General features: G+C 38.4%; 1 protein-coding gene and 1 pseudogene across 3 annotated transcripts in view; one reads left to right on the top strand and one right to left on the bottom strand.

Annotated features, from left to right (window-relative positions):
- Positions 1-25174, bottom strand: part of CTTNBP2NL (CTTNBP2 N-terminal like) — a 67347-nt gene extending 42173 nt beyond the window's left edge. Inside the window, exons 1-3 of one of the 3 annotated variants that reach the window (XM_032634806.1) lie at positions 25115-25171; positions 12992-13115; positions 9777-9884 (exon numbers count right to left, since the gene is read on the bottom strand). In XM_032634806.1, coding sequence (XP_032490697.1) covers positions 9777-9875 — 99 coding nt within the window. In that variant the 5' untranslated portion in view covers positions 9876-9884; positions 12992-13115; positions 25115-25171. Of the gene's footprint in view, positions 1-9776; positions 9885-12991; positions 13162-25114 lie in introns of those variants that run through there. The other 2 variants (XM_032634822.1, XM_032634812.1) reach the window with 2 other exon arrangements.
- Positions 617-1280, top strand: LOC116755508 (annotated as a pseudogene).
- Positions 25175-26048: the final 874 nt, after the last annotated feature.

Below are 26048 nucleotides of genomic sequence, written 5' to 3'. Positions count from 1 at the left end.
AAAGGAATAGCGCATTTTGATGTCTATTTCCTGACTATTGATATGATATACTAAAACACAATTTAAATGATTTAACTTAAAAAGATAATAGTTAAGCTTGTTTCAGATAGATAAACTGCTTTTGTTACTCCTAGGAAAGAGGTAATAATATTCTGTCAGAAGGTGAAAAAAATGTACATGTTGTTTTCCTTCTCTGGAAAAATTATTTATCATAAGAAGCCAATAAACTATCAAAACGATTAAAGTCAAAGGACAAAAGTTGCTTTAAAGGAGAGCAGTTCATTAAAGCAGCAGAGGTTTTTTTTCAGGTTTCTCTTTTGGAAATATTTATGATTTTTACTTTACAATTAACTTTTGCCACTGGGAAAATAATTTAATTACTAAACTCTACTCCACAAAATTATAAAGTTAGAGAATTCTAGTTTCTAAAAAGCTGTAGAACAAAGCTGAAAAAGTTACTCCACATCAATGTACTTGATCTAAGAGAAGGTCAATAAGAAAGGGGATGAAGTTCTTTTTCAGACAATATTTCAGAAAAACAGCAAGGACATAGAAACCAATTAAGTTCTCAGATGAGGCCTGAGGGCAGAAGCAGCAGGTGCCTAGGCCCCAGCAGTGCCACCTCATTATGATGACCAGAGTGGTTAAGACAGTGTACACCCTGCAGCCCTCCTCTGTGCTATCAGCAGTGGCCTGCCCACAAATGCACAAACGCGAGCCACTTCTAAGAACCTTTTTCCTGTTAAGTCCAAAGAAGCTGATGTTTCCAGACCTCATTCAAGAGGTTCAGATTAACGATGTTACAAAAATCATCAAGCCAAGACGAGAGAATGGGCAGGTTAAAGCTACAGACACTGGCACCAGGAAGAGCTACAAACTATTGAGTAAACTGAAATCACAGGAAGAGCTCAAGGATAAGAACCAGCTCTTAGAGGCCATCAACAAGCAGTTGCACCAAAAGTTGACTGAAACTCAGGGAGAGCTAAAGGACCTGACCTAAAAGGTGGAGCTGCTGGGGAAGTTTCAGGACAACTGTTTGGCAGTTTTGGAGAGCAAGGGCCTCAACCCAGGATAGGTCTTAAAGCTAAAGCTGAAGATGAAAGAAGAAAGGGCCCAGTTCCTGCAACAACAGACCTTATGTAACAGTAAAGTAAATGATTTTACAACAGCGCTTGAGGAAATGGAGCAGCTATTAGAAATGTGATAGAAAGCAGGTGGCCACATGGCTCCCTCTTGGGGATAAACTCTCAGAGGAAGCCCCTTAGGACATCTGCTTCTTGGTCATGATCTTCTAGGACTCACCATTCCCAGAATGAAAACAGTTTCTGCTGTAGGATTAAGGACAGTTTATGCTAGAATGGCAGTTCCTCCTATAAGCAAGCATTCCCAGTCTTCAGATTGGCCAGCTATCCTGAACCTCACAGTACATAATTGAGGCCTAAGAAGAGAGGGGGCCTGGAAGCTTGGATCAACCTTCTATGCAACAAAGCAGCACAGGATTAGAATCAGGAGACTAAATCAGCCACAGCCAGAGAATCCGAAAGGTCACATTCAGATGTGCAGGAAGAAACAGTGGAGCACAGGTGCTCCACGGGAGATATCACTGAGGAGCCCTGCAGTGCCCCCGTAACTTGGAACACATTCTGTCCCATCCTGGTTGGGCTCTATAACCTCACTGTAAATTTATGAACTTGAAGTTACCTGAAATGGCTTAATAAATGGGGTGAAGGTATAAATATTAATAACACCTATGAAACAATACACCTTGGAGATTTTAATCTTAAAAAAAAAATTAAGTTCTCAATAAATACAGGAAAAGCACATGACAAAATCTAATATCCATTCCTGATAAAACTCTCAGCAAACTAGGAATAGAAGGACATTTCCTCAAACTGATAAAGAACATCTATGAAAACCTACAGCCAGCATATTTAATGATGAAAGACTGAGTGTTTCCTCCCTAAGATCAGGAATAAGACAAAGATATCCACGTTACTTCTACTTGACATTGTACTAGAGGTTCTAGCCAATGCAATAAGGCAAGAAAAAGAAATGAAAGGCAATCAGATGAGAAAGAAATAAGTAAAATTGTCTTTATTTGCAAACATGATTGTAGAAAATTCAATGAAGTTTATAAAAAAGCTATTAGAACTAATAAGTGAGATTAGGAAGGTTGCAGGATAAAGGATCAATATACAAATTCAATTTCATGTCTGTATAACAGCAATAAACAATCAGAAATTTACATTTAAAACAATGCCATTTATAATAATCATAAAAATATGAAATAGTGATAAATCTGACTTTAAACTGATGTTAAAGACCTATACAATCAGAACTATAAAGCACTGCTGAGAGATCTAAGTAAATGGAGAGAAGTAACCATGTTCATGGATCAGCAAATACAATATTGTTAAGATGTGAATTTTCTCCAAACTGATCTATAGAATCAATGCAATTCCAATTAAAATTTGAATAGGAGTTTTAGAAAAACCGATAAGCTGATTCTAAAATTTATATGGAAATGCCAAGAACCATGAATAACCAAAACAACTTTCAAAAAGAACACAAGTTGGAGGATTAACACTACCTAATTTTAAGACTTTCATAAAAGGCCACAGTAATCAAGACAATGTAGTATGGGCATCAAGGTAGACAAATAGAGCAATGAAACAGAACAGGGTGTCCAGAAATAAACCCCAAAATATACAGAAAATGGATTGTGACAAATGTGCCAAGGCCATCTACAGAGGAAGGACAGTCTTTTTAACAAATGGGGCTAGAACAACTGAATATCCATACGCAAAAAAATTTTTATTTGATCCATATATTGTACCATATAACAAAATTAACTGAAGTTGTATCACAGACCCAAGTGTAAAACTTAAAACTATAAAATTATAGAAATATAGGAGAAAACCTTTCTGACCTTGGTTTAGGCAAAGATTTCTTATATGACACTAAATCTTAGTTATGTGATACTAAAAGCAAAATCCATAAAAGAAACATTGATAAATTAGACTTCATCAAAATGAAAAATTTATGCTCTTCAAAAGATACAATTAAGAGTATGAAATGACAAGCCACAGACCGGGAGAAAATATTTGCAAGGCGTATTAAAGTACCTGAATCCAGATATATAAGGAATGCTCAAAACTCAGTAATGAGAAAACAGCTCAATTTAAAAAATGGACAGAAGATCTGAACAAATATTTTATGAGGAAAACAACACAGATGGCAAATAATCACATGGAAAGATGCTCAACATCATTAGTCAATAGGGAAATGCAAACTAAAACTGCAATGAGATATTACATACCTATTAGAACGCTAAAATTAAAATGACTGGCCACATCAAGTGTTGGTAAAGATGTGGAGCAAATGGAACTCTTATACATGCTGGTGGGATGTAAATGGTAAAACTACTTTAGAAAACAGTTTGGCAGTTTCCTAAAAAGTTAAACATATTCCATTCCATTTCTAGGTATTCATCCAAAAGAAACAAAAGCACATGTCCATACAAAGCCTTATATATGAATGTTCACAGCAGCTTTATTTGCAATAGTCCAGGACTGGAAACAATGTAAATGTTCACTAACAGATGAACAGACAAAACAAACTGTGGTACATACATACAATGGACGCTACTTGGTAATAAAAGGAATGAATTATCAATACAACATCAACATGGATCTCAAGATAATTATGCTGAGTCAAAGAACCGGGCCGCCCCCCAAAAAAGGTTACATTCTGTATGATTCTACTTACATAAAATTCCAGAGAATGTAAACTAATCTCTAGAGGATTAGTGGTTTTGGGGTGGGGGTGTGTGTGTGGGGAAGGTTAGCTAAAGGGGTTGCAAAGGGGCACAAGGAAAATTTGAGGGGTGTTGGATATGCGACCTATCTTTTTTTTTGTTTTTTTTTGTGGTACGCGGGCCTCTCACTGTTGTGGCCTCCCTCTCCCGTTGCGGAGCACAGGCTCCGGACACACCGGCTCAGCGGCCGTGGCTCATGGGCCCAGCCGCTCCACGGCATGTGGGATCTTCCTGGACCGGGGCACGAACCCGTGTCCTCTGCATCGGCAGGCGGACTCTCAACCACTGCGCCACCAGGGAAGCCCCATGTGTACTATCTTGATTGTAGTAATGGTTTCATGTGGGATATGTATATCAAAACATCAATTTGTATACATTAGATATATGCAGCTTATTGTATGTCAATTTTACCTCAATAAAGTGAAATAAAAAAACCAAAATATAACAAATATGTCAAATCGAGCAATAGAGAAGCAAAGAAATCAATGGAAAAAAAAATCAATTTGAAAAGTTTCCAGTGTCTGTATTTCCTGTTTTCATTATAAAGAGAGAGAGAAGGGAATGCAGTATGACATCTGTTCCATGCCCCACAGTACACCCATAACCCTTGCCAGCTGTCTCAAAATACATGCTTTTGGTTGTGAGAGTGGGGATGGATCAACTCAAAACCATCAATTCCCATAAGAAAAACAAGCTACAGTGCAAGCCCTTCTGATAACAAAGATTTAATTTAAAATGCTCATCTTTCTTATGAAGGACAGCATATTATCAGTACATCTTGCTTTATGGAATATACCTTTGTTCCTAAATGGAAGAACTTTAAAACTTATGTTCTAATAATAATAACTAACAGTAAATGAGCAATGAGTATGTCGATTAGCGTGTGCTATCTCATTTAATTCTTGTGATAACCGTACCATTCTACCATATAGCTTAACCCGGTAAGTAACTGGTCTATGATCACACAGCAATTAAATGGCAGAGCTCAAACCTAGGTATGTCTGATATGAAAGCTCATGCTCTTAACAGCTACACTTAACTGAATGTTCTAGTTGATAGTTTTGTAGAGTGCCTAGTAATTATCTTTATGCTTCTTTTTTGAAAAGCTAGGATTTCATGTATGCACATTACTCAGAGAGTAGGAATAAAAAGTATCAGCAATTCCAACTATATAAAACACATAAAAACTGGCCCCAAATGGCCACTGATTAATTCCCTTCTAAAACATGTTTCATAGTAAAGGCTATGAATGTAAATCTAAAAATGCCATAATTCAATTCCCTAAATAAAGTTCTACTTGCTTCTTAATATCCCAGTTCTTATCCATGCAGAAACTGGACTCCTTTCAGTTATAAGCTTATGTTCAGGTGATGTTTATTAAAGATTTAAACTACCTACTCCAATCCTAAAAGCTCTTCCTAAAAACATCTATCAAAATGGGATTTTTTTTGGTCAAAGAATTGTTAGGTCCAGGCTTATGGGTGACAAAGAATGCTTCAACTTTGAGTACATTTAAGTATATTTATGGATCTTTTTTTTTTTTAATGCAAACACACTTGACAAGCTTACTAGTATAGGACAATGCATGTTTTTTGCTAAATTCAATTTTACTTTTCTCATCTCAGACCAGCCTTTATAATAATCTGCTTCCATAATAAGCACAAGGCCATGACCAAAAGCAGATGTCAGATTCAACCTACAGTGAACTTGTATTTTTCTTGAGCCACAGCACCTTCCATAACTTTTGTTTGTTCTATATTTTTGGCACTGCCACAAGATCCTTATAATCATTATTATTTTAAGAATATTTTTGGCAAACGTAAATCATTTATTGTTAACACAGGCACATATGTAACATTTAGATTTTTATTTTTAATTCTGGCTGTTTAAAAAACTCACAGTAGTTAAATATTACAGTCTCATACTCTAAATATATTTCTAACTTTGTCCTGTCTACAACATTTTTGTCTGTAAATTTTCTTGCCTGGGGAATTCTCCAATGGCCTTTGGCCAAAACCAACAAAGTTATATCCTAGACGTTAAAAGAGTTATACCTGTTTTATGACTGAGGTATCAGTGGAAAGGAATTCAAGACTCTTTTAGCTAATTCTATGTGAAAGTTGTAATACTTTACCATTTATTATTGCAGAAGCAATTTAAAGAATGCTTTAAAATAAAATGATACTAATACAGGGTAGATTCTACTTAGTCATAGCTAAGTGTAGTCTGCATCAGATCTGACACATGCAGATATAATATCCCCAATGTGGAAGACTCAAACTATTTAATCTGACTTTTTATTGGCAGTCAAATCTATTTTCCAAATTTTAAAAATTAAGGTTCCCTCATCTTCTTCTAGAGAATTCAGACCCTGCTGGGAAGCTTTTCCTAGATTTTCTTAGAATTAATGAACCGGGCCTCTCTTGCTGAACTGTGTGGTTCCACCCCAAACTCCCCTGGACAGTTCATGAGCAATGTAATCTGTTTTCACTGTGGAAGGGATTCCCATAGTGTTCTCATTCATGAACATAAAGTGGTCAGGTCAAAGGGAGAGACTTTCATGAAGTTTTCTCTGATGTAATCCCTCCTAAAATAGAAAATCACTTTATATAAAGTTCAATTAGGACCAAATACTGTATAAATGGCCTCTGTAACAATTAGACTTCAAATACAGAAGAGGCTGAATATTACATTATTTTCTATTGACTTCTCTGGTTCTATGCCAAACATGTCTAGGCTGCAACAGAAGAGTGAGGAGGCTCACTCTTCTGTAAAATTTTGGGGAGAAAAAGAATTATGGGGGCTCTACAAGGGTGTAGTTGCAATCTGAAACTTTGTAGACATTTTGGAAAATGAATGAAGCTCTTTTACAATTATAACTTTATAGGTAGGATTTACTTACAAATTACAGGAACTTTTATAATACATCCTTATATAAATCTAACCCTTGCCAATGTGACCTACTATTTATTTAACAGCAACAGTGAACCATATGGTTTTGTTCAGAGATGCAAGATTAAAGAACAGATTTTATGTCCAAGAAAAATCTCTTTTAAAGGTAAGGAGAAAAAAGATAAGCTTTTTTTACTTAAACATAAAGGAAAAACCAATCAAAGCTATTTAGGACAAAGACCAAAACCTTTTCAATCAACTAAGCATGAATTAAGAAAGAATACTAAAAGGAAGAAAATTAGTGAGCTGTCATATTAGTCCAAGAAGAGCAAGTATTTGTTGCTAAGCAAGAGCTATATAGAAAGAATGCAGTGAAATCTTGACACACTACAGAACCAAAAACAAACAAAAAAACCCAAGCCAAAACAAAAACCTACTCCACAAATAAAACAATTTCATTTTAACTTTAAGAATCTGGTATGGCAGTTGCTTTTCTCAAAGGACTGAAACAATTTTGACCCCCAGCTGCTACTTATTTTATCTAACAATAGACTATTTAAAGATGTATTACTTCTGGTGAAGCTATTCATTTCACCTAAACTGCCTATAGTTTAAGCCTCAGAAGAGAACTTGAACTTTACCACTTATAGGCTGTATGCACAGACTAAATACAACACTTGTGCCTGATTCTGAATGGTATCTTATATCAAAATGCTCTCTTAATTATAGCTCTTGCTTCTGAAGCTGCTCTTTCAACTTGTCAGAAGCTGCCTAAAGTAACTAAAATTGGATTCACGCAGAAAAAAAATTTTTTTAGGAAAACATATGCAACAAGCACCTTAGCATCTGCTAACATTAAAACCAGAAGGCAGTCTGTTTAAGCACACATAAGGCAGGCTGTAAAATTTAATAATTCACAACATTCATTTTGAAATATTATGGCAATCTTTTAAAACAATGGCATATATTTCATCTGCTCAACAACTATTTATTGAGCATCTATATGCTCAATAAAACAAACATAAAGCTCCACAGGTTTGTATCATTTCTAAAGCTAAAAAGCAAAGAGAAAAATAAGGTCATCCTCTAATTTTTCTGTTAGAGGCAGCCATTCCCCAACCCCTACCCCAATTATGAGAGGGTTGAGGCCCAGAAGTTTTTGTATAAGTCAACTGCAATATTTACAGGAAACTTCTTCCTGGAGTCCCAATGTAAACAGGGACAGATCCTCAGGTGAGGCTATTTATTTAACACACGCTGCCAAGCTATTGTAGTTTTCTAAAATCGGATTGCTATTTATAATAATGCTGCTCCTGGAAAATGCTTTCTGAGCTCTAAAAGGACACGAACAATGCACTTTCTAGTTCAGCCTAGGCAGTGGAACTCTTCCAGGTCTAGGCTGATAATTCCTGTGGAGAGGAGAGCCAGAGGTCTCAGATGAGAAGAAGGGAAGGAAGTAGGAAAAACAACAGGCATTAGGAGTGAGGATTAGGAATGAACTCAAACTTTCCTCAACCCTTCTTTTTCTTTTCTCTTGATCGATCAGATAAACATGTGAAAATAAATGGGAGGGTGTCCTGGGTTTAATCAGGTTAGGACTACTGGTAATAGTGGGATGGGGTTATGAGAAATAGAATAGTTTTCAGGGACGTACAGGGAAAGGATGAGAAATCCCCAATAGTGACAAAAGGGGAAGACCGGTGGATGTGGCAGAAATGAGTCACCAAGCAGAGGGAACATTTTTATGTAATATATGTTGGCAAGGGAGTCATTGAAAAGTCAGGCACTGTTGAGGGCACACTAGAGACATCAATTCAAATGATTAGCTACTACTGACTGTTCCTTGGATATGGGGTACATGATATGTACTGAGAAAATATAAATAAAGGGAGAAGAAGAAATGAATCCTACACTGTTGGAGTATTTGTAATGCCATGCAAATTATAATGTTACACAGAAATACTAGTTGTTAATCATTTCTTTTTAATACAGACAAGGAAGCTTTGTTTCAAACAGACTGAATGACTTTACCAAGGTCACACAGTCATGCTCAGTGGCACGACAGGCAAAGACTCGGGCAATGAACTTTATCACGTGACTAGACATGTGTCAAAGCCATAAACAGATGATCCCCAGGGACACCATGCAAAACAAGACTGAAGTAAGTGGGAAAAGGAAAATAAGTCAGACTCTACCCCCATACCAGAAGGGAACTGCCTCATGCACTCCAGAGAAATGAAACCACTGGAAATCACTTATCACACATTACAAAGCTCCAAGGGAAAACAAAAAAGCAATAGTTTTCGGCAGAGACTATGCTTTCTTCAGCATGCCCAAGTCTCATCTTCTTTGGCCATTTCTCCTCACCTATGGGGGTATCATTTTCCTACTACTCACACAGATAGCCTTAAGCTCTTTTCTTCCCCTCTCCAAACCTGATTTCAAGACAGATTGGGAAACATCCTTACCAAGGTGTAAAAGATTCAAGACCCTTTAAAGGAGTTATGCCCTCTTGATCTTTTTTATTTTTTATGTAGACTTTTTTAGAGTATTTTTGGGTTCACAGCAAAATTGAGTGGAAAGTAGAGTTGTCATCTACCACCCCCCAGCCCCGTGTATTTTAACAGATATCAAATACTGAAAAAAAAGTAAGGATTTATAATCTGGGATGTAGGGAATCTATTCACGGTCTTAATGGGGTCCTTGATCTATCAGATATTATATCCTGAATTATGGTATATGCGTGTATATAGATTTTTTAGGAAACAGGTCTCATCAAGTTCTCAAGGGGTTGGCATTCAGAAACAGCTAACGCTACTAAGCTAAAGAATGAAGTTCAAAGTCTAGACATCAGGTAGAGAGACTAAAGGAACTATGTGGAGGCAGAAAGGCTTCATCAGTGTCCCAAAATCATACCATACAGGTGGCTGCTATAGCAAGTATTGATATATATACCCAGGCCCCTCAACTTCAACTGGGGCTATAGAAATATCCTAGTTAACCAATGATATGGCTTTCAAATATATGATGACCACTCTCTCTCTCTCTCTTTTTTTTTTAAACATACCTTTAAAGCTTCTATAACAAGGTCCCTTGCTTCAAGCTCTCCTTCAAGAATACTGAATAGTGTTAGGAGTTCTGGCTTGCTGAGTTTTTCCAGATTCATCCTGAAAGCCTAAAACAAGGACAATAATCAGACAATCTTCAGAAGACAGAGTTAATTTGATACTATTAAAGAAAAAATAAAGTGAGACAGATAAGAAAAGAGCAACAATTAGAGTAGAAAATACTTTAAGAAAGGAAATGGTTATAATTAAATGGAAAAATAAGAACTTTCTGAGTTAATCATAAACTGAGCAGTAACAGAAAATAAAATTCATTTTAATTATTGATTTCATCACCATTCACAAAGATCAAATTTTTATCATTTTTCCTCCAGGCATATATACAAACATCCTAGAAGGTCTCAGAAAAAAATAATCACTAATTTTGTTCACTAGAAGTTCAGGTAAAATTTTGTTACAATGAATACTATTTCAATGAAAAATTGTTTGACCACGAAAAGATATCCCAGTTTTAGATAACTAAATTCCAAAACTGTATATAAAACATTGTGGGATCCCTCTGAAACTGGCTGAAATGAATTTGAGCAAAGATAATGTTTGGTGGGAGTATGGGAGAAATTTTTCTTTTAAATTGTCTACTTTCACAGAGAACATCTATCACAATATTTATATTTCATATAGTAAAATAAGACTTAAATGCAACCATGTACAAATGTACTTTTAAATGACTGCTTAAAATACATTGTTTAAACATCTTAATTGGCCAGGCTACTATAAACTGAATTTATTTGACTTAACAAGTTCACATTTCTATGAAATCTTGCATCTTTTAAAATATGTTAAATGGCAAATTACATGGCACAAACTCAGTCCTTTCCATAAGATTAATTTCTCACAAACCACACATAGATAGAAGCTAGACGGTGTACAATCTTGGAAGGATCTTCTGACCATTGTGTATGGTAAGATACATTTCATAACTTCTAAAGTACAGCAAGTACTATTTTCCCTCTCTCACTCTTTACTTCTAAATTGCCACTCTCATATAGTTTTTTTTTTTTTTTAAAGTGAATCACAACATGACTAGTTCACACACCCTCCAGCAACTCCCAACTCCTATGAGCACATTAAATTTTAGGAGGCACACAAAAGAGGCATTGATTCCTTCCAGAGCTACTGCCTTTAAGCAAATGAGAGCGTGTAGAAAATGCATACTTCACTGTGTTGTTAGATGTTGCTCCAGAACACACTGTACAAATCTTTTGCCACATGGTAAAACATGTTTAATGTAACTTCAGCTCTAACTGCTAACTTTCTAACTGGTGAGGGTCAGCGACTAGTAAGCGATTCTCACATTCTCACTTCAGTATTAGAGAGCGCTCACAACAGTTACTTTAAAAATAAGAGCTAGGGCTTCCCTGGTGGCGCAGTGGTTGAGAGTCCGCCTGCCGATGCAGGGGACACGGGTTCGTGCCCCGGTCCGGGAGGATTCCACGTGCCGCGGAGCGGCTGGGCCCGTGAGCCGTGGCTGCTGGGCCTGCGCGTCCGGAGCCTGTGCTCCGCAGCGGGAGAGGCCACAGTAGTGAGAGGCCCGCGTACCGCAAAAAAAAAAAAAAAAAAAAAATAAGAGCTAAAAAAAAATTAAAAAAACAACAAACCTAATAAAGCTACACTTAACATAAGATGGTATGCTGGAAAAAACACATGGCTTTGCAGTCAGATAGATGCCAGGTCAACATCTTCCTAGTTGTGTGACTGGGCAAGTTTTCTGATTCTCAGTTTTCTTACCTGTGAAAGTGAAATGATGATATCTAACTCATAGGACTGTTGTAAAGATTGAGTTAATAAATATAAAACATCTTGCCAAGTTCCTGATAGAAGCTGATCAATGGTTTAATTATTAAGAACTACTATCCTCTCTCACTTTCCAAAAGAATCCCAAGAAAGGCATTACCAACATTGGGGGCAGCCAAGATCAATTACTTCAGAAATAAGTGACTTTGGCTGCCCTTCTGTAGTTGGGAACCACAAATGAAGAAGGATGATAGCATCCTGGAGTGAATAATGATGAGGAATTTAAACTACCATTTGAGTCACACTGGTTTCTTAGATGAAACCCTTCCCCCAATTCCTGATGGTTTCATGTTTTCATCTCTCTCAAGGAGATCATAAGGCAGAGAAAAAATCCTATCATTTTATTCCTTTTTTCACCCCTCCCCTGATATTAAGCAGAATAATGGGCACTTGGTAAAGGTGCTCCATAAATACCAACTGCACTGAGTAAATCAACTAGGAATAGAGCTAAAAATGATAGTGCTTACACATATTACTTTTTTTTCCTTCAGTATCTTTATACTCCTTAAATATTCTCATTTAGAAATCTAAAAACTGTGGCTTAAAGATGCAGTGTGATATAATAAAATATAATAGGCCGGGAGTGAAGAGTATAGAATTTTAGTCTCAGCTCTGCTACTAAACAGCTATATGGCTTTGAGAAAAAAAAATTACCTAGTTGCTCTGGCATTGAGTTTCCTCACAGGTAAAATAAAACAGACTAGATAGTCTCTAAAGTCCTTCATGGTTCCATTCTAAGCTTTCATGAGTGAAAATCAAGAATTACTTGTTAGAGAAATCAATTAAATCAAAATTACAGGTAAATATACAAAGAACTAAAACAGATTGTACCTAAATCACAGTTTTTGATCTGTTGTGATAAATATACATCCTCATAAAAGAGTGAAATTGAAACAATCTTAAGTCACTTTAATTATAAAACAGTCTAGCCTAGGCAAGAAAAAATTCTATTCTTTGTCAATGGCATAAAGATCAATATTCATGTTACCTCTACACTTGTAAATAACTTCTGCACACAAATTTTAATATCTGGAACATTTTGCTAATGTATCAACTTATTTAGCTTGGTGTCTACATGAAATAAATACAAATACAACACAGGAGGGAAAAAAAGGGCCACAGCTGTGTAATTCAAACCCAAGAGGTCTGTTTTTGCATATTCCTATAACCATTCTTTATAAATATTAGAATTTAGTTCTTTGCTGTCCTTTACATTTGAATCTAATTTTAACACACAACACATTGCAGAACTTTTTGTCTGAAATATAAATGAACGATAGTAAAACTGTATTATGTTTTAGTATGGCAGTGATATTCCTGGGGGTGGTATGAGGGTGGGGATGGGGATGGGGGTGATACTGACCTGATAACTGGCAGTCACACTTTAGTCCTCAAGTATAAATTCTTAAGGTTTTCTTCAGTTAAAATTTGGGAAAATGGACAAATATATTTAAAATGTCATCAGCATGGTGGAAAAATGTCCAATGCTGCAAAATAATAAGAAATTTATTGTCTATGTGACCATACTATAAACAATTGGTAAATCCCAAGAATGTCAGCTGTCATTATAGCTGATGAAGCCTGACAGCTGTTGGTTGATACAGACAAGAAAGAAGAAAATAGCCACTTCTTCAAGTTGAAGCTGAGTGACATAGGAAAAAATATCAGGAATCTGACTTCCCTTTTGCAATCATAATTAGGGAAGGTGAGGTCTTTCAAAATCTTTTCACTGTCATTTCAAGGACTATTTTATGAATGTCACCAGAAGAAACTGACTTTCTCTCCCTGAATTGATAAAAGCCTATTTGCTTGAAACACCATGACTTATGCACAATGCACTCAGATAAAAAAAAAAAAACACAATTACAACTGAACTTTTCAAACTGCCAAATTTGTGTAAGGAAAATTCTCATCCCCTCATCTCTTGCCAATCAATAAACAAACAAATCAATCTGTCACCACCTCAACTTTGTAAGGCTTATTACTCATCCCAGATTCTACTTTTTCCCATTTATTTTCAAATATTAAATGTTGAATTATATGTAATTTTTGGTTTATGTTTTTCTAATAGTGTATTAGACCCTGCAAACTAAAAAAAAAGATAGGCCCTAATTTTTATTTGATAAAACATAAATTTTGTCTTGTATTTAAGGTATTTAAAGTACCAAGTCCATTCGACTCCAATTTCTGCCAATATATAAATTATATGGTCTAAGATTTTCAGAAAAAGGCTGTTTCTAACTCCATATTCATTATCAGAAATATGACTGCCAGATTTCTGGCATGTCATATTGTAGTCTACAGACTCATTCTCCACTTATTTTCTAAATGAGCTGTTACTTGTCATTGTCCATTAAGTAACTGTGAAAGACAAGATCGTTTCAACCAGATGCTCAGCTCACTCCTTCCGGCAGAATCTCTCCAAGACCCAACTTTCCTTAGAGTTTAGATGTAGATATTTCTGCCTAAGGAATGCTACAGTCTATAAATTTGAAATAAAAACCACCTGTGGACAAGTTGTCTGTATATGTTATCATACACTGTGGTACAGCTAGCTGTAGCTATATTAAACTTTAAAGTTTTCTCAATTAAAAAAATATATAAACATATATAATAAAAAGTTACACATATTTTAATACCCTGGAAAACTGAGCCTATTTATAGACTAAGTATAAAACTTGTTTTTAAGTTATTAATAAATGATTTACATGCTACTTCCCACCAAGTCAGGGCCAACAGCCAGGAGAGCATGAATCTCTGTTTTTTTTCAAATTACATTTATTTATTTATTTATTTATTTATTTATTTATTTATTTATTTATGGCTGCATTGGGTCTTCGTTGCTGTGCGGGTTTTCTCTAGTTGCGGCCAGCGGGGGCTACTCTTCGTTGTGATGCGCGGGCTTCTCATCGCGGGCGGTGGCTTCTCTTGTGGAGCTCGGGCTCTAGGCGTGCGGGCTTCAGTAGTTGTGGCGTGTGAGCTCAGTAGTTGTGGCTCACGGGATCTGGAGGGCAGGCTCGGTAGCTGTGGCGCACGGGCTTAGTTGCTCTGTGGCATGTGGGATCTTCCCGGACCAGGGCTTGAACCCGTGTCCCACTGCACCACCAGGGAAGTCCATGAATCTCTTCTGTATGAACTTCCACGTGCCAACAGCCACTAGAATTATGGGTATCGAGGAGGACACTGGCTCTGCACCTCCTGAACAACAGTGCTCATTTTGCCACGGGGGTATGCTGCTCTGGCTTGGGCTCTGTTCATTTTATTCTAGCCTTTTCCCTTGACCCAACATCCACTCATTCTGGTTCTGGTTGTGCCTCTTCCTTCTTGAGGAAGTCTCAGCTTTTGCTCTGGAACTCATTCTTTGATAGCAGGCATTGTTGCCTTTTTACCACATGGAGATTGGGTGGCAGAAAAAGAAACACCCCAGTTTCTACAGCTATGTAAGGAGTAAGGCAGGGCAGGGTGGAGTACACGTAGATGTTTGTCTATCTAGTATCTGGGTTTGTGTATGTCTTTATGTGGAACTGAAGACTTTATTTCTGTGTGGTCGGTGATGTGGGACAGGAAAGAGAAAAAACATTTTTAAGGTGAATCTCAGATATTTTTGAACATAGAAGCACCTCAAAAAAACCTACATAAATCTTTTTTTAAAAATCCATTTGGCTAGCACCAAAAAAAAAAAAAAAAAAAAAAAGAAAACAGTTATTTTACCCAGGAGACCACTCTTACAAAACTGGATAAAAATCACTTCTTTACTATATACTCAGATATCAGATTAATTTATACTTGGGCTACAACTGACTAAGATTCAGGCCATTCAGTAAGTTTTTAGTATCGGTGATAAGGTATTAGCACGGATGTAAAGCAAACTTGCTCCAATTATGTAAAGACTGTTTCCAGTACATATAAACAAAACCAAAATTTGGGAGGCCAGTTAATCCTAAAAATTCAAAGAGTCAACACTGACATACAAAGTGGCTGTTTTGACAGCTTTCCATTAGATAATGTACTTCCTTAAAAATCCAGTATACATGAAATTAAAAAAAATAAACATGTCACATTTATAAATACCAAATCTAAAATGGACAAAAGTGCACAGCTATTTTTAAAAAAATGTATCCAAAGCAACCTCCTATCTGAGGGCGGAAGGTGTTGACACATTACCTTGACTATCTCAAGATTTAAGCCTTCCCACCCTCTGGCATTTTTGGTTTTTCATAAAGGTTATTTATGCGTTTGGGGGTAAGAGAGTGACAACATTCCAAATTGTACCTCTCATTCCACTTTTGGCATTTTAGGATTAGGTTAGTAAAGAAAAACATGTCAATATATTATCAGAAAATAAATTTTCTGATCACGAAAGCAGATCTTTTGTACGTTTACTAAAGAGAGCTGTTTCTGCTATTATTTAGAATCTGCTATACAGATTCTAAAACCAAGACAGAAAAACAAACCTTTTTACTGAATTCTACAATACTATGCAATAAAAGCTTTACTACAAATGTCAAATCAATCTTCTTTCAGTTGAAGGTAAAAGATATTATCTGAGTATTTGTATTCTTATGTGTCTATGTGTTATAACGTGTTATGGGCTAAATTGTGTCCTCTAACCCCAAAATTATACATTGAAGTCCTAATCCCCAGTACCCCCATAATGTGACTGTATTTGAAGACAGGGTCTTTAAAGAGGTAATTAAGTGAAAAATGAGGTCATGGGGGATTTCCCTGGTGGCGCAGTGGTTAAGAATCCACCTGCCAATGCAAGGGACACGGGACGAGTCCTGGTCTGGGAAGATCCCACATGCTGCAGAGCAACTAAGCCCGTGCGCCACAACTACTGAGCCTGTGCTCTAGAGCCTGCGAGCCACAACTACTGAAGCCCAACAACTAGAGCCTGTGCTTCACAACACAAGAAGCCACCACAATGAGAAGCCCGCACACCGCAACGAAGAGTAGCCCCCACTTGCTGCAACTAGAGAAAGCCCGCGTGCAGCAATGAAGACCCAATGCAGCCACAAATTAATTAATTTAAAAAAAATGAGGTCATGGGATTCCCTGGTGGTCCAGTGGTTAAGACTCTGCGCTTCCACTGTGGGGGGGCATGGGTTCGATCCCTGGTCAGGGAACTAAGATTCTGCATGCTGTGTGGTGCAGCCAAAAAAACAAAGAAAGAAAAAAAAGAGGTCATTAGGGTAGTCCCTAATCTAATATGCCTGGTGTCCTTATAAGAAGAGAAAGTTGGACAAAAACGCAGGACAGGGAGAGACCATGTGAAGACACAGGGAGAAGATGGTCATTTAACAAGCCAAAGAGAGAGGCCTCAGAAGAAACCAATCCTGCTGACGCATTGATTTCTGACTTCTAGCCTCCAGGATTGTGAGAAAATAAATTTCTGTTGTTTAAGCCACCCAGTCTGTGGCACTTGTTATGGCAGCTCTAGCAAACTAATACAACATGCTAATAGTTTACTACTTTTAAAGACTATTACAGCAACTAGATCAAAGCCTTCCCCTTACCATGAGAGTGCCTGAACAAAGAATGCCCTGCTTTGTCTTATCAGTCTGCTTTTTCCAGCAACACTATGTATAGGATTATATAAAACAGAATGGTTTTGAAACAGTTTTGGAGATTGTAAATTTCAGGATCCTGAAATATAATATGAATAATGCACTTACAAAGAAATTACAACAGTGCTAAAGGATTGAGGTGCTTGTTTATCCAATACTGTCAATATGGATTTTGAAGGAGGCCTCAAGAAACCAGCTCTGTAATAAAGCTGATTATTCTTTAAGATCAATACTTAAAATGCTTTCAGTACTCTACTCAAAGCTGATTCTAGGATACCAGATATTCTAGATTTATACTTAGTACAGAAATTAGTAATATAATCGAACTTACCAATGTTAATCACCACTTCCTCAGAGTTTTATTTTTATTTGATTATATTTTTCCTCAGAGTTTTCTAGAGTAGTTTTCTAAGAAGAATTCAAGCCTTAATAGCAATAATAAAAAAGATACACACTTTTTGAGCTAAACATAAACATGTTCCAGGCAGTGTTCTAAGTACTTGACATGTATTAATTCCGTCCTTACAACCTTAGGTGATAGATGCTATAACCATTATCAACAAGTTCATCATCATCATCCCCATTTTATACAGATGGGAAAACTGAGGTACAAAGGCTAAATAACTTAAAGTCTCACATCTAGTATGTGGCAGAAATAGAATTTGAACCTAAGTAATTTGATTCCAGAGGCTTCCTTAGAAAACACTGCTACTTGGTAACCACTGTTCCCATCAGATTTTCCCATTTTATCAGCTAAAATGTGATTCACAGAGCTGGAAGGGACCTCAGAAATAATCTAATTTAGCACTCTCATTTTACAGATGAAAACTGAGGCCAGAGTTGTTAAGTGAATTACTGAAGATTATAGTTAAATAGTAAAATTATTAAGATCCAGTCTAATCCACTTTCTGGGACACCATGATGGATATCAGGGTTTTGTTTTGGTTAGCTCTGTTTTAAGCCTCATACATCTCTAGTGTATCTGTGTGTGTGTGTGAATGTCCGTCTCTCTTACTATGTGTATACATCTGTTTCTATCATTGTCTCTTCTACATGTTGCCAACAACATTTATATGCATCCTGAAGAAAGGGAGGAAGTGGCCTCATGCCCATAAACAAGCATTCAAACATCTCTCCCCCAAAATGAGGACATCTGGCACAACGCTATTAAAAACAGGTCTGTCTACCTAGATATCCGTTTACACCTTTTCAAGTATTCTCATCTGAGACAAGACCAAACCAGAAGAGCTACATTAGTTAAGCTACTGGAATGTACGTTAATGAAAATGAAGAATAGTTTTTACATTAACACATTTTTTCATTAAAATTAAAAATATGTCTTCTAATATCAGAAAATTACCAGCAGTATTTACCATCTCAGGTATATGTGTCAGTGGCTTTATTTATTTCAATGAAATTATAACATGATTTCATTGAAATACGTATATCTGTCTATATCATCTATCTGTCCATCATTCCCCTAAATTTCTGCTTTTCTGAAATAATGTCACCGTGATTTGTAAAATACCACAATGAGGGAATAATATGTAGATTGATTTTATTTCCAGTAAAATGATTCATGGGCCTCAATTCTACAGGCAGCCTGGAATACAAGAACCCTTCAAATATTCAACCTTAATGTTGGATGAAGTCGCTGACTCCATCAGGATTTCAAACCAGGAAGAAACAGAGCACATGGTGTGCAGGATGAACTGTAATACAGTCAAGGTATCTGTGTTTTAGCTATGCCCATAACCTGACTCTCCCTGAGCTGTAAAAAAATCTCACAAAACCTGTAACAGAATATTGTAACTGATGATGATGTTTTGCCTTTTAACTTCTGTCTTCTAAATCAGACCACTGATTTTTTAAAAAGTTTAACAATTTGATATCACTTGAAAATGACCAACAGACCTAGCAATTGTTTTTGCTCCAAGGTTTTTTGGGGACAGTAACTCTTCTGGGAGGCAGTGTGTTGCAGTGGAAAGTGCTTGGACTTTGGAGCCCTACAGACCTAAGTTTGCATCCTGGCTCTACCACTTCATACTTCCTTGATCCAAGTAACCTTTGAGCTTTCAGTTCTTCATCTATAAAATGCGGATGACAATACATACTCTAACAGGATACTGAATGGTTTAAACGAGTTAGTGACTGGTCAGTTCTCTCATTTCTCATCCCTGGAGAGCATATATTTGGTTTCATCTGTAAGGATAATGAAGTCTTCCTTTTTCCAATGAGTTCTCACTTTCTACCACTCATGTGTCTAATTTAGAAATCAAAACAAGTTTACTGCTTCTAACCTGGTAGGTTGATCTGCTCCAAGAAGGAGATGGCCTGGCCAGTTCCTGGGAAAGGCAGCTTAGGAACACACACAACACTTATTCAGGCCAATGGTTATCTGCACACTACTTGGGAAAGAAAAAGGACAATCTTCTGCCTAGAGTGGCTTTTTGTGACTTTAGGATATAAGTGAAAAGACTGCTCTTGCTTCCACTGAATTTCTACAGCTTTTAATCAAGTTACAATTTTAACTCATAATACTGATAAACGCGTTTTCGAAAAATATCACAGCTATTTTGAAATCATATTAAATGCATAATGGATATGTATCTTACTCATAACCCATTCTATTACATCAATTCATCTATCTACATAGCTGTCTTTTGTCTCATAAGATTCTGCTCTTCTAGACAAATACTCTGTCTTGGGCTTCCCTGGTGGCGCAGTGGTTGAGAGTCCGCCTGCCGACGCAGGGGACACGGGTTCGTGCCCCGGTCCGGGAGGATCCCATATGCCGCGGAGCGGCTGGGCCCGTGAGCCATGGCCGCTGAGCCTGCGCGTCCGGAGCCTGTGCTCCGCAACGCGAGAGGCCACAGCAGTGAGAGGCCCGCGTACCACAAAAAAAAAAAAAAAAAAATACTCTGTCTTATTCAGCTTGATAAACTTAGCACCCAGCAGTCTCTGGTTCAAAGGGGTAATCAAAACATGCTGGCCGGAAAGAAATGTACAGTGCAGTACCTTGAATTACAGTGTACAAAACTGGACTTTATCTTCTGGGAAATAAGAAGCCACTAAACATTTTTAACTAGGTGAATCTCACAATAAAAATAGAGTTTCAGGAAGGTTAAAGCTTGACATACAGAGTTGATTTGACTGAAGAGAAACTGGAAGCAGAAAAAGCAGTTGGGAGAAAACTTTAACAGTGCAGGTATGAGGTTAAAGTGTGTGAACTAGGAATGGTGGCAGTAAGAATAGGAAAAAAAAAAAAGACCGATGCAAGAGACTTTATAAAGAATGTATAGTAACTTGGTACTGGTTTTTTTAAGGAGGTAAGAGGGGAAATAATCCCAGATCAGCTGAGGTTTCTAAGGCTGGGTGACTATAATGATGATGCCATTAACAGAAACAGGGATGTTAGAAAAGGAACGGGTTTTGGGGGGGAAATAATGACTGTGATGCGAGACATGCTGAATGAGAAGTAACTAGACCCCCAAGAAGAACATGTTCAGACTCAGTGAGTGTGGTGAAGGCTAAAGGTTCAGAAGCAGAGAAGTCTTTAGGGGTGGAGCCTTTTCTAAAAATTTCTTCCGTGTGTTCAATTTAAGAACAAGAGGCAATAAGAAGAAGCTGATACACAGGACTAGACCAGATCTTGTTTGTACCGTCAAATATTAAACCAGTTAAGAACCAGATTGTTTCTGTTCTCACTCCTGTTCAACCCACTACAATAGAAAGGACTACTCAGCAGAAACCAAGGAATGGGGAACACCTTCCTTCAAAAACCCCCAAACTTAGTGCTCCTTTTTTCTACAACTTACCCGTCAGTTCATTCTCCTCTCTGCTATAATTTATAGATCTTATTTCTCATTAAAACAACCCATCCCTGCTTGCTTCTCCCTCTGCACTCCTTCCTCCCTGGCTCACCTTTCTAGGCGAGCAGACCCAGAGAACACTGCAGCCTCTCCTTCCCCAGCAGCTCTGTACAAAGGATCCATGCAGATGCTCGCAAGGCTCAGGGTCAGGAATCTTTTTTGTCTGTAAACCCCGTCGTCCTGTGCTCTCCTATTTTCCTTCCTAGCTTCTATTTGAACTCAGTAACAGTTAAGGATTATATTCTTTAAACTCAGTAACAATTAAGGATTACATTCTTTGTGGCTCCAAAAGGCAGAAACGATTCATTTAGCAGCAAAGCACACATTTAGAGTGGAAGCTCTGGCTTTGGGCCTGAAATACAGAGTTTGGAAATAGTCGGCAGGGAGAAACCATATTACTACATCCTTTACTTCGATGCCTGCTTGTAGTCCTGTTTTCCTCAGCCCACAAACCCCTGTCCTCCACTCCCCCACCTCCACTCTTAACTTCCCTATCCATAGTTTCTTCTCACCCATTTAAGTTGTTCTTATGCTTGCTCCTTACTTTGGGGGTAGTAGAAGAGTTGTTCAAAAGGCAAAAATCACTGTCAATCAAAATTACCATTGAAAATCCCTTAAATCTCACAGAAGGTACAACCCTGCACCATAATCACGGTATCCACGAAACCATTTATATGACACCGAGGGTGACGGTACTTACGACACTGTGGAGTGAAACAACTGACAATTCAGAGAGAAGACATCAGATGGTTGAATCCCTTGCCTTTCCTTTTCCAGGGCCAAAAAGTTTAAGGAAGATAAGGTACATGACAAAATTATGAAACACACACGACCGTAAGACACATGGGCTGCCCTAAAAACTCTTCTGTCGGATGTCTGAGATCATGACATATACAAGCTTTGTTTCCCTCTAATTAGGAAGCTTAGCTATATATTCAAATATTTAAAACAAAACCAACCAATAACTAAACTCAGACACTAATTCTTCACATTTGTTTAAATGCTAAAGGAGTAAAAGAATATCTAAGATTAAATTCTTTAATTCACATGCAAAGTGCTAATAATAATGGCCATAATACCTACCAATTACTGAGTGCTTCCTATATGTCATGTTCATTTAATCTTTAAAAAAAAATCTCTGAAAGTCATTTTTAAGTCACAGCTGAGGAAACTGAGATATGGTGAAAATAAAAAACTGCCATTTCCCTGGGTCATACAGCAAAAGAGCAGGGATTTGAACTCAGGTCTGCCTTTAAAGTCTGTGCTGTAAATCAGCACACTTTAGAGCCTCACCATAAATAAGCCACGTTCTCACTGAAATGCTTTGAACTAAAACTAGGAAGATTTGATTTTTAGTTATTATCAGCAAACATCCAGGAAATAAGAAAAAATGGCCTTTAGTAACAGGCTGACAAGCTATTCCTGGGGTCAACCACCACAGACTGGACAAACTTCCTCTAGAAATAAATCTCTGCTTCTTGTATCATGCCACTCAACACCAATTCAGTGGCCTAAAAATCCTTGTATCAGATGTCTGAGATCATGACATATACAAGCTTTGTTTTCCCCTACTTAGGCATCTTAGCTATATATTGAAATATTTAAAATAAAACCAACCAATAACTAAAAATCAGACACTAATTCTTCACCTTTGTTTAAATGCTAAAGAGGAAGAATATTTAATATTAAATTCTTTATGGACCGTTTATACTAACAAGATGTGCCACATCTTATCAGTAAATTATCTTTCTAGTCTACCCGAAGGGGTCAGCTTCAAACTAAGTTCAACAAACGCTCATGAAGTCAAACTATATACTAGGCATTGTGAAAGGTACAAAGATGAAACAAAACATATTAATACCTCTCTCAAAGAATTTATAATTTAATGAGGCAGATTACAAATATACCTTAAAAAAAATCTCTGCATACAAATGTTTTTCTTCATCTGACATAATCAAACAGGTGCTGAAAAAGTTAAAGGAAAGATTTCCAAGACCCAAATGTGTATCAAACAGATCCTGCTTATTGTGCCAAGTAATCAAAGAGCATTATTTGCTTTTTCCTCTCTGCTCATTTAAGGCCCTGGCAATCACCACAACTTTGGTTTCCTTAGTCTCTTACCTCAGTTTATTTTCTGTTCTCTGCTCATGTAATAAGATATATCTTTTTGGGAATTCCTGTTCTGCTTTTAGTTCTTTTCTGCTGCTATTGCTAGGGGCCCTTATCCACCTATCGCAGTACACTTTGTGTTTGCTGGAGAGACCCTCCACAGTTTCTTCTTTGTGCCTTTTTATCGGAGATCTGGAAACAATCACTGAGCAGATCTGTGAGCACTGAGACTGGCTCTGAAAACTTCAAACCTAACTATTCAAAATTAATTACCTTCAGAAAGTCTACCTTCAGAGACTCTAATCAGGAAGGTAAAAGACAGCTGTTATAATTGCCCCCATGATTCCAACTCCTTGCATCCCATGGTTATTATCTTTGGCTATAAATAACAGTAGTAAGACAGGCTTCAGACCGAAAGCAAAAGAAACAATGCTAAAAAAAATATGGCAAATTTAATATATGAAAGTGCTAGCAATAGATGATTACTAGGGATTCAATGGCATTAACATTAGGCCAAAAGCATCAATATTTTGCACCTGCTGAAATGAAGGCCTTTTTAGCATACTATAGGGACACTCTCTGGTAGTCACATGTGTGTGAATAGCTGGAGTTTACCTTGCTTTTATTTATCCTTATCGCTGAGATTTAAAATGTGCTTTTAATTTTCATCCCCTGAATTTTGGTAGATGATAGTGGTCTTGTAAAACCAATCAACAACATCATATATATATATACATATATATGTATATATATATATATATCAGTTTCACCTGGAGGGAAAAACCCACCATAAAATAGGGGCTAGAGAGTAACCAAACGCCACCGGACCAGATTAATCATAAACCTAGACCACTGAACCTGAATTTTCTTCAAACACTTCCTGCCTTTTGTTTCAACAGAACTATACCTTCCAGGTTAACTGCAGTCTCCCTGAGCAACAGACCAGCCCACCCGAGACTAGGAGATACTCATTCCTAATCTAAAGCTCTTTATTTACTTATCTGTACTGTTTCACTTGAAAGCAGGCTGTTATTCACTGACAGTCCAACAATATACACTGCATTCCTACCCACACAAGACCAACTCTGTAGATATCCAACACGCCCACATCACTATGAAATACCAAAGGGTGGTTTTTCATCCAGTTTTCAGGGAAGAAACAGGGTGGAAAGCAAAAATGAAACGCAACTCAAACCTAAAAAACCCCTTAGAGGTTGGGTTCTCCCTCAAGGAATAAAGGTACAAAGCGGGGCGGGGAAGGTTACTATTTCTCCTTCCTCCAGAGACTAAAAAGATCCCGAAACAGGTGAGCCCTCGATGCCCCACAGGAGAAAAGAGGATCCTAGGGGCTTCAGGCGGAAGGCTGAGGATCAGAGAATGGGGGATGGGAAGAACCCAAGTGGGGGAAGGCCGTTTCGTCCGTGGAGCTGCCAGTCTAGGTCGGGTCTCTGATTTTTGCATCGCCCCATCTCTGTTTTTTTTTTTTGAAAACACTGATTTTTATCTTACGGATGAAACTAGCTCTGGTCCCACCCTAGCGAGCAGGACAGGTGTAGGAAGGGATGTCTGGCCTCCCGGGGGCGGCCTGACAAGCGGGGGTGGGGACAGCAGTCTACAGAATGGGAACCCGTACGCCTTCTCCGAAGGTTGAGGGGCTGGGCGAGGGGGCCCTGTAAACGGAGGGTGTCAGGAGGGCAGCCCCTTCTGGGGAGCTGGGGTTGACGGGGGACAATAAGTGGCTGCGAGCACCCTCGAAGGTTGAGGAGCCGCCTCCTCAGGGAATACCGGGAGGTAGAGGAGACGGCTCCGCCCCCTCAAGGGATGGGCGCGAGCGGCAGTTGGGACGGCGGCGGGAGGACACCGGTGGTCCTACCCCTGCTTTTCTCTCGAGAACCCGGCCTCCAGACGCCGCCAAGCCCGGGCGCCAGCGGCTCCTACCTTTTCCCAGCGCTCGGGTCTCCGCTCCCAGCCGCCTCCGCCACCCGCTCCATCCACAGCCCCCCGAAGCCCCGCCCCTCGACCGCCTGGCGAGGGCCCTGGCATTCGGCAGGGCCAATCTCCTTCTCGCCTCTCCATCCCCGACACCAATCCGCTCCGGCTGGAGGAGGGGCTTCTCCAATGTCTTTTAGGCTCCTCCCGGGGCCCCAAGATCCCTTTTGTTTGGGGAGAGCCTAGCTGGGATTGAGCTCGCGTCACTTCCGGGAGGAAAAGTAGTCCTGCGGCCCGGGCTAGGGGGTGGGCTTACGACCCTCACTGCCAGACTTCTGCAACTTTCCACCTTCTAAGCTATTTCTGGACCGGACGGTGGCGAGTGCTTCGCGTTTACGCTCATGGTACGGGCAGCTTAGGAACGGCGGGTTTCGGGTGCCCTGATTGATCAGGCACATTAACGTTTCATTTCATCCAAAATGTTAATAAATGAAGTGCGCTTTGGGTCTGCTTTAGAAAACCGGTTGTTGAAAACCTGGTAACGTGGCTTGCCTTTCTTTTTTTTCTCGTACGAAGCCTGTGCTAGAAACAAGGGCGCAAAGATAAAAAACCCGGAGACCCCCCCCTTCTCTTTTCACATTACATTTGGAAGAGAATAGTAGCTCTGGAGCCCCTGGAGCGGGGACACCGGGTAGCCCAAACCCAGCCAGACCTGCCTTCCAGGTAGAAGTCGAATGAATAAAATTTGTGTGTCATGGTTTTCTACGTTATGTTTTACAAATGAGGGGACTTTTTTGTGTCCTTGGCCCCATTATACTGTGGGGCCACGTTTGCAGTGACGCTGGGACAGTAGAGGATGCAAGGAATGCCTGTCCCTCGTGAACACAGGAATGCAGATCTTGCTGGTGGTCGCAGCAAGCCTTACCAGCACCAAATAACCCAG

This window comes from Phocoena sinus, chromosome 1 (assembly GCF_008692025.1).
Source record: "Phocoena sinus isolate mPhoSin1 chromosome 1, mPhoSin1.pri, whole genome shotgun sequence".
NCBI lineage: Eukaryota > Metazoa > Chordata > Mammalia > Artiodactyla > Phocoenidae > Phocoena > Phocoena sinus.
Note: the sequence above shows the minus strand (reverse complement) of the source record. Positions and strands in the feature narration are given on the sequence as shown.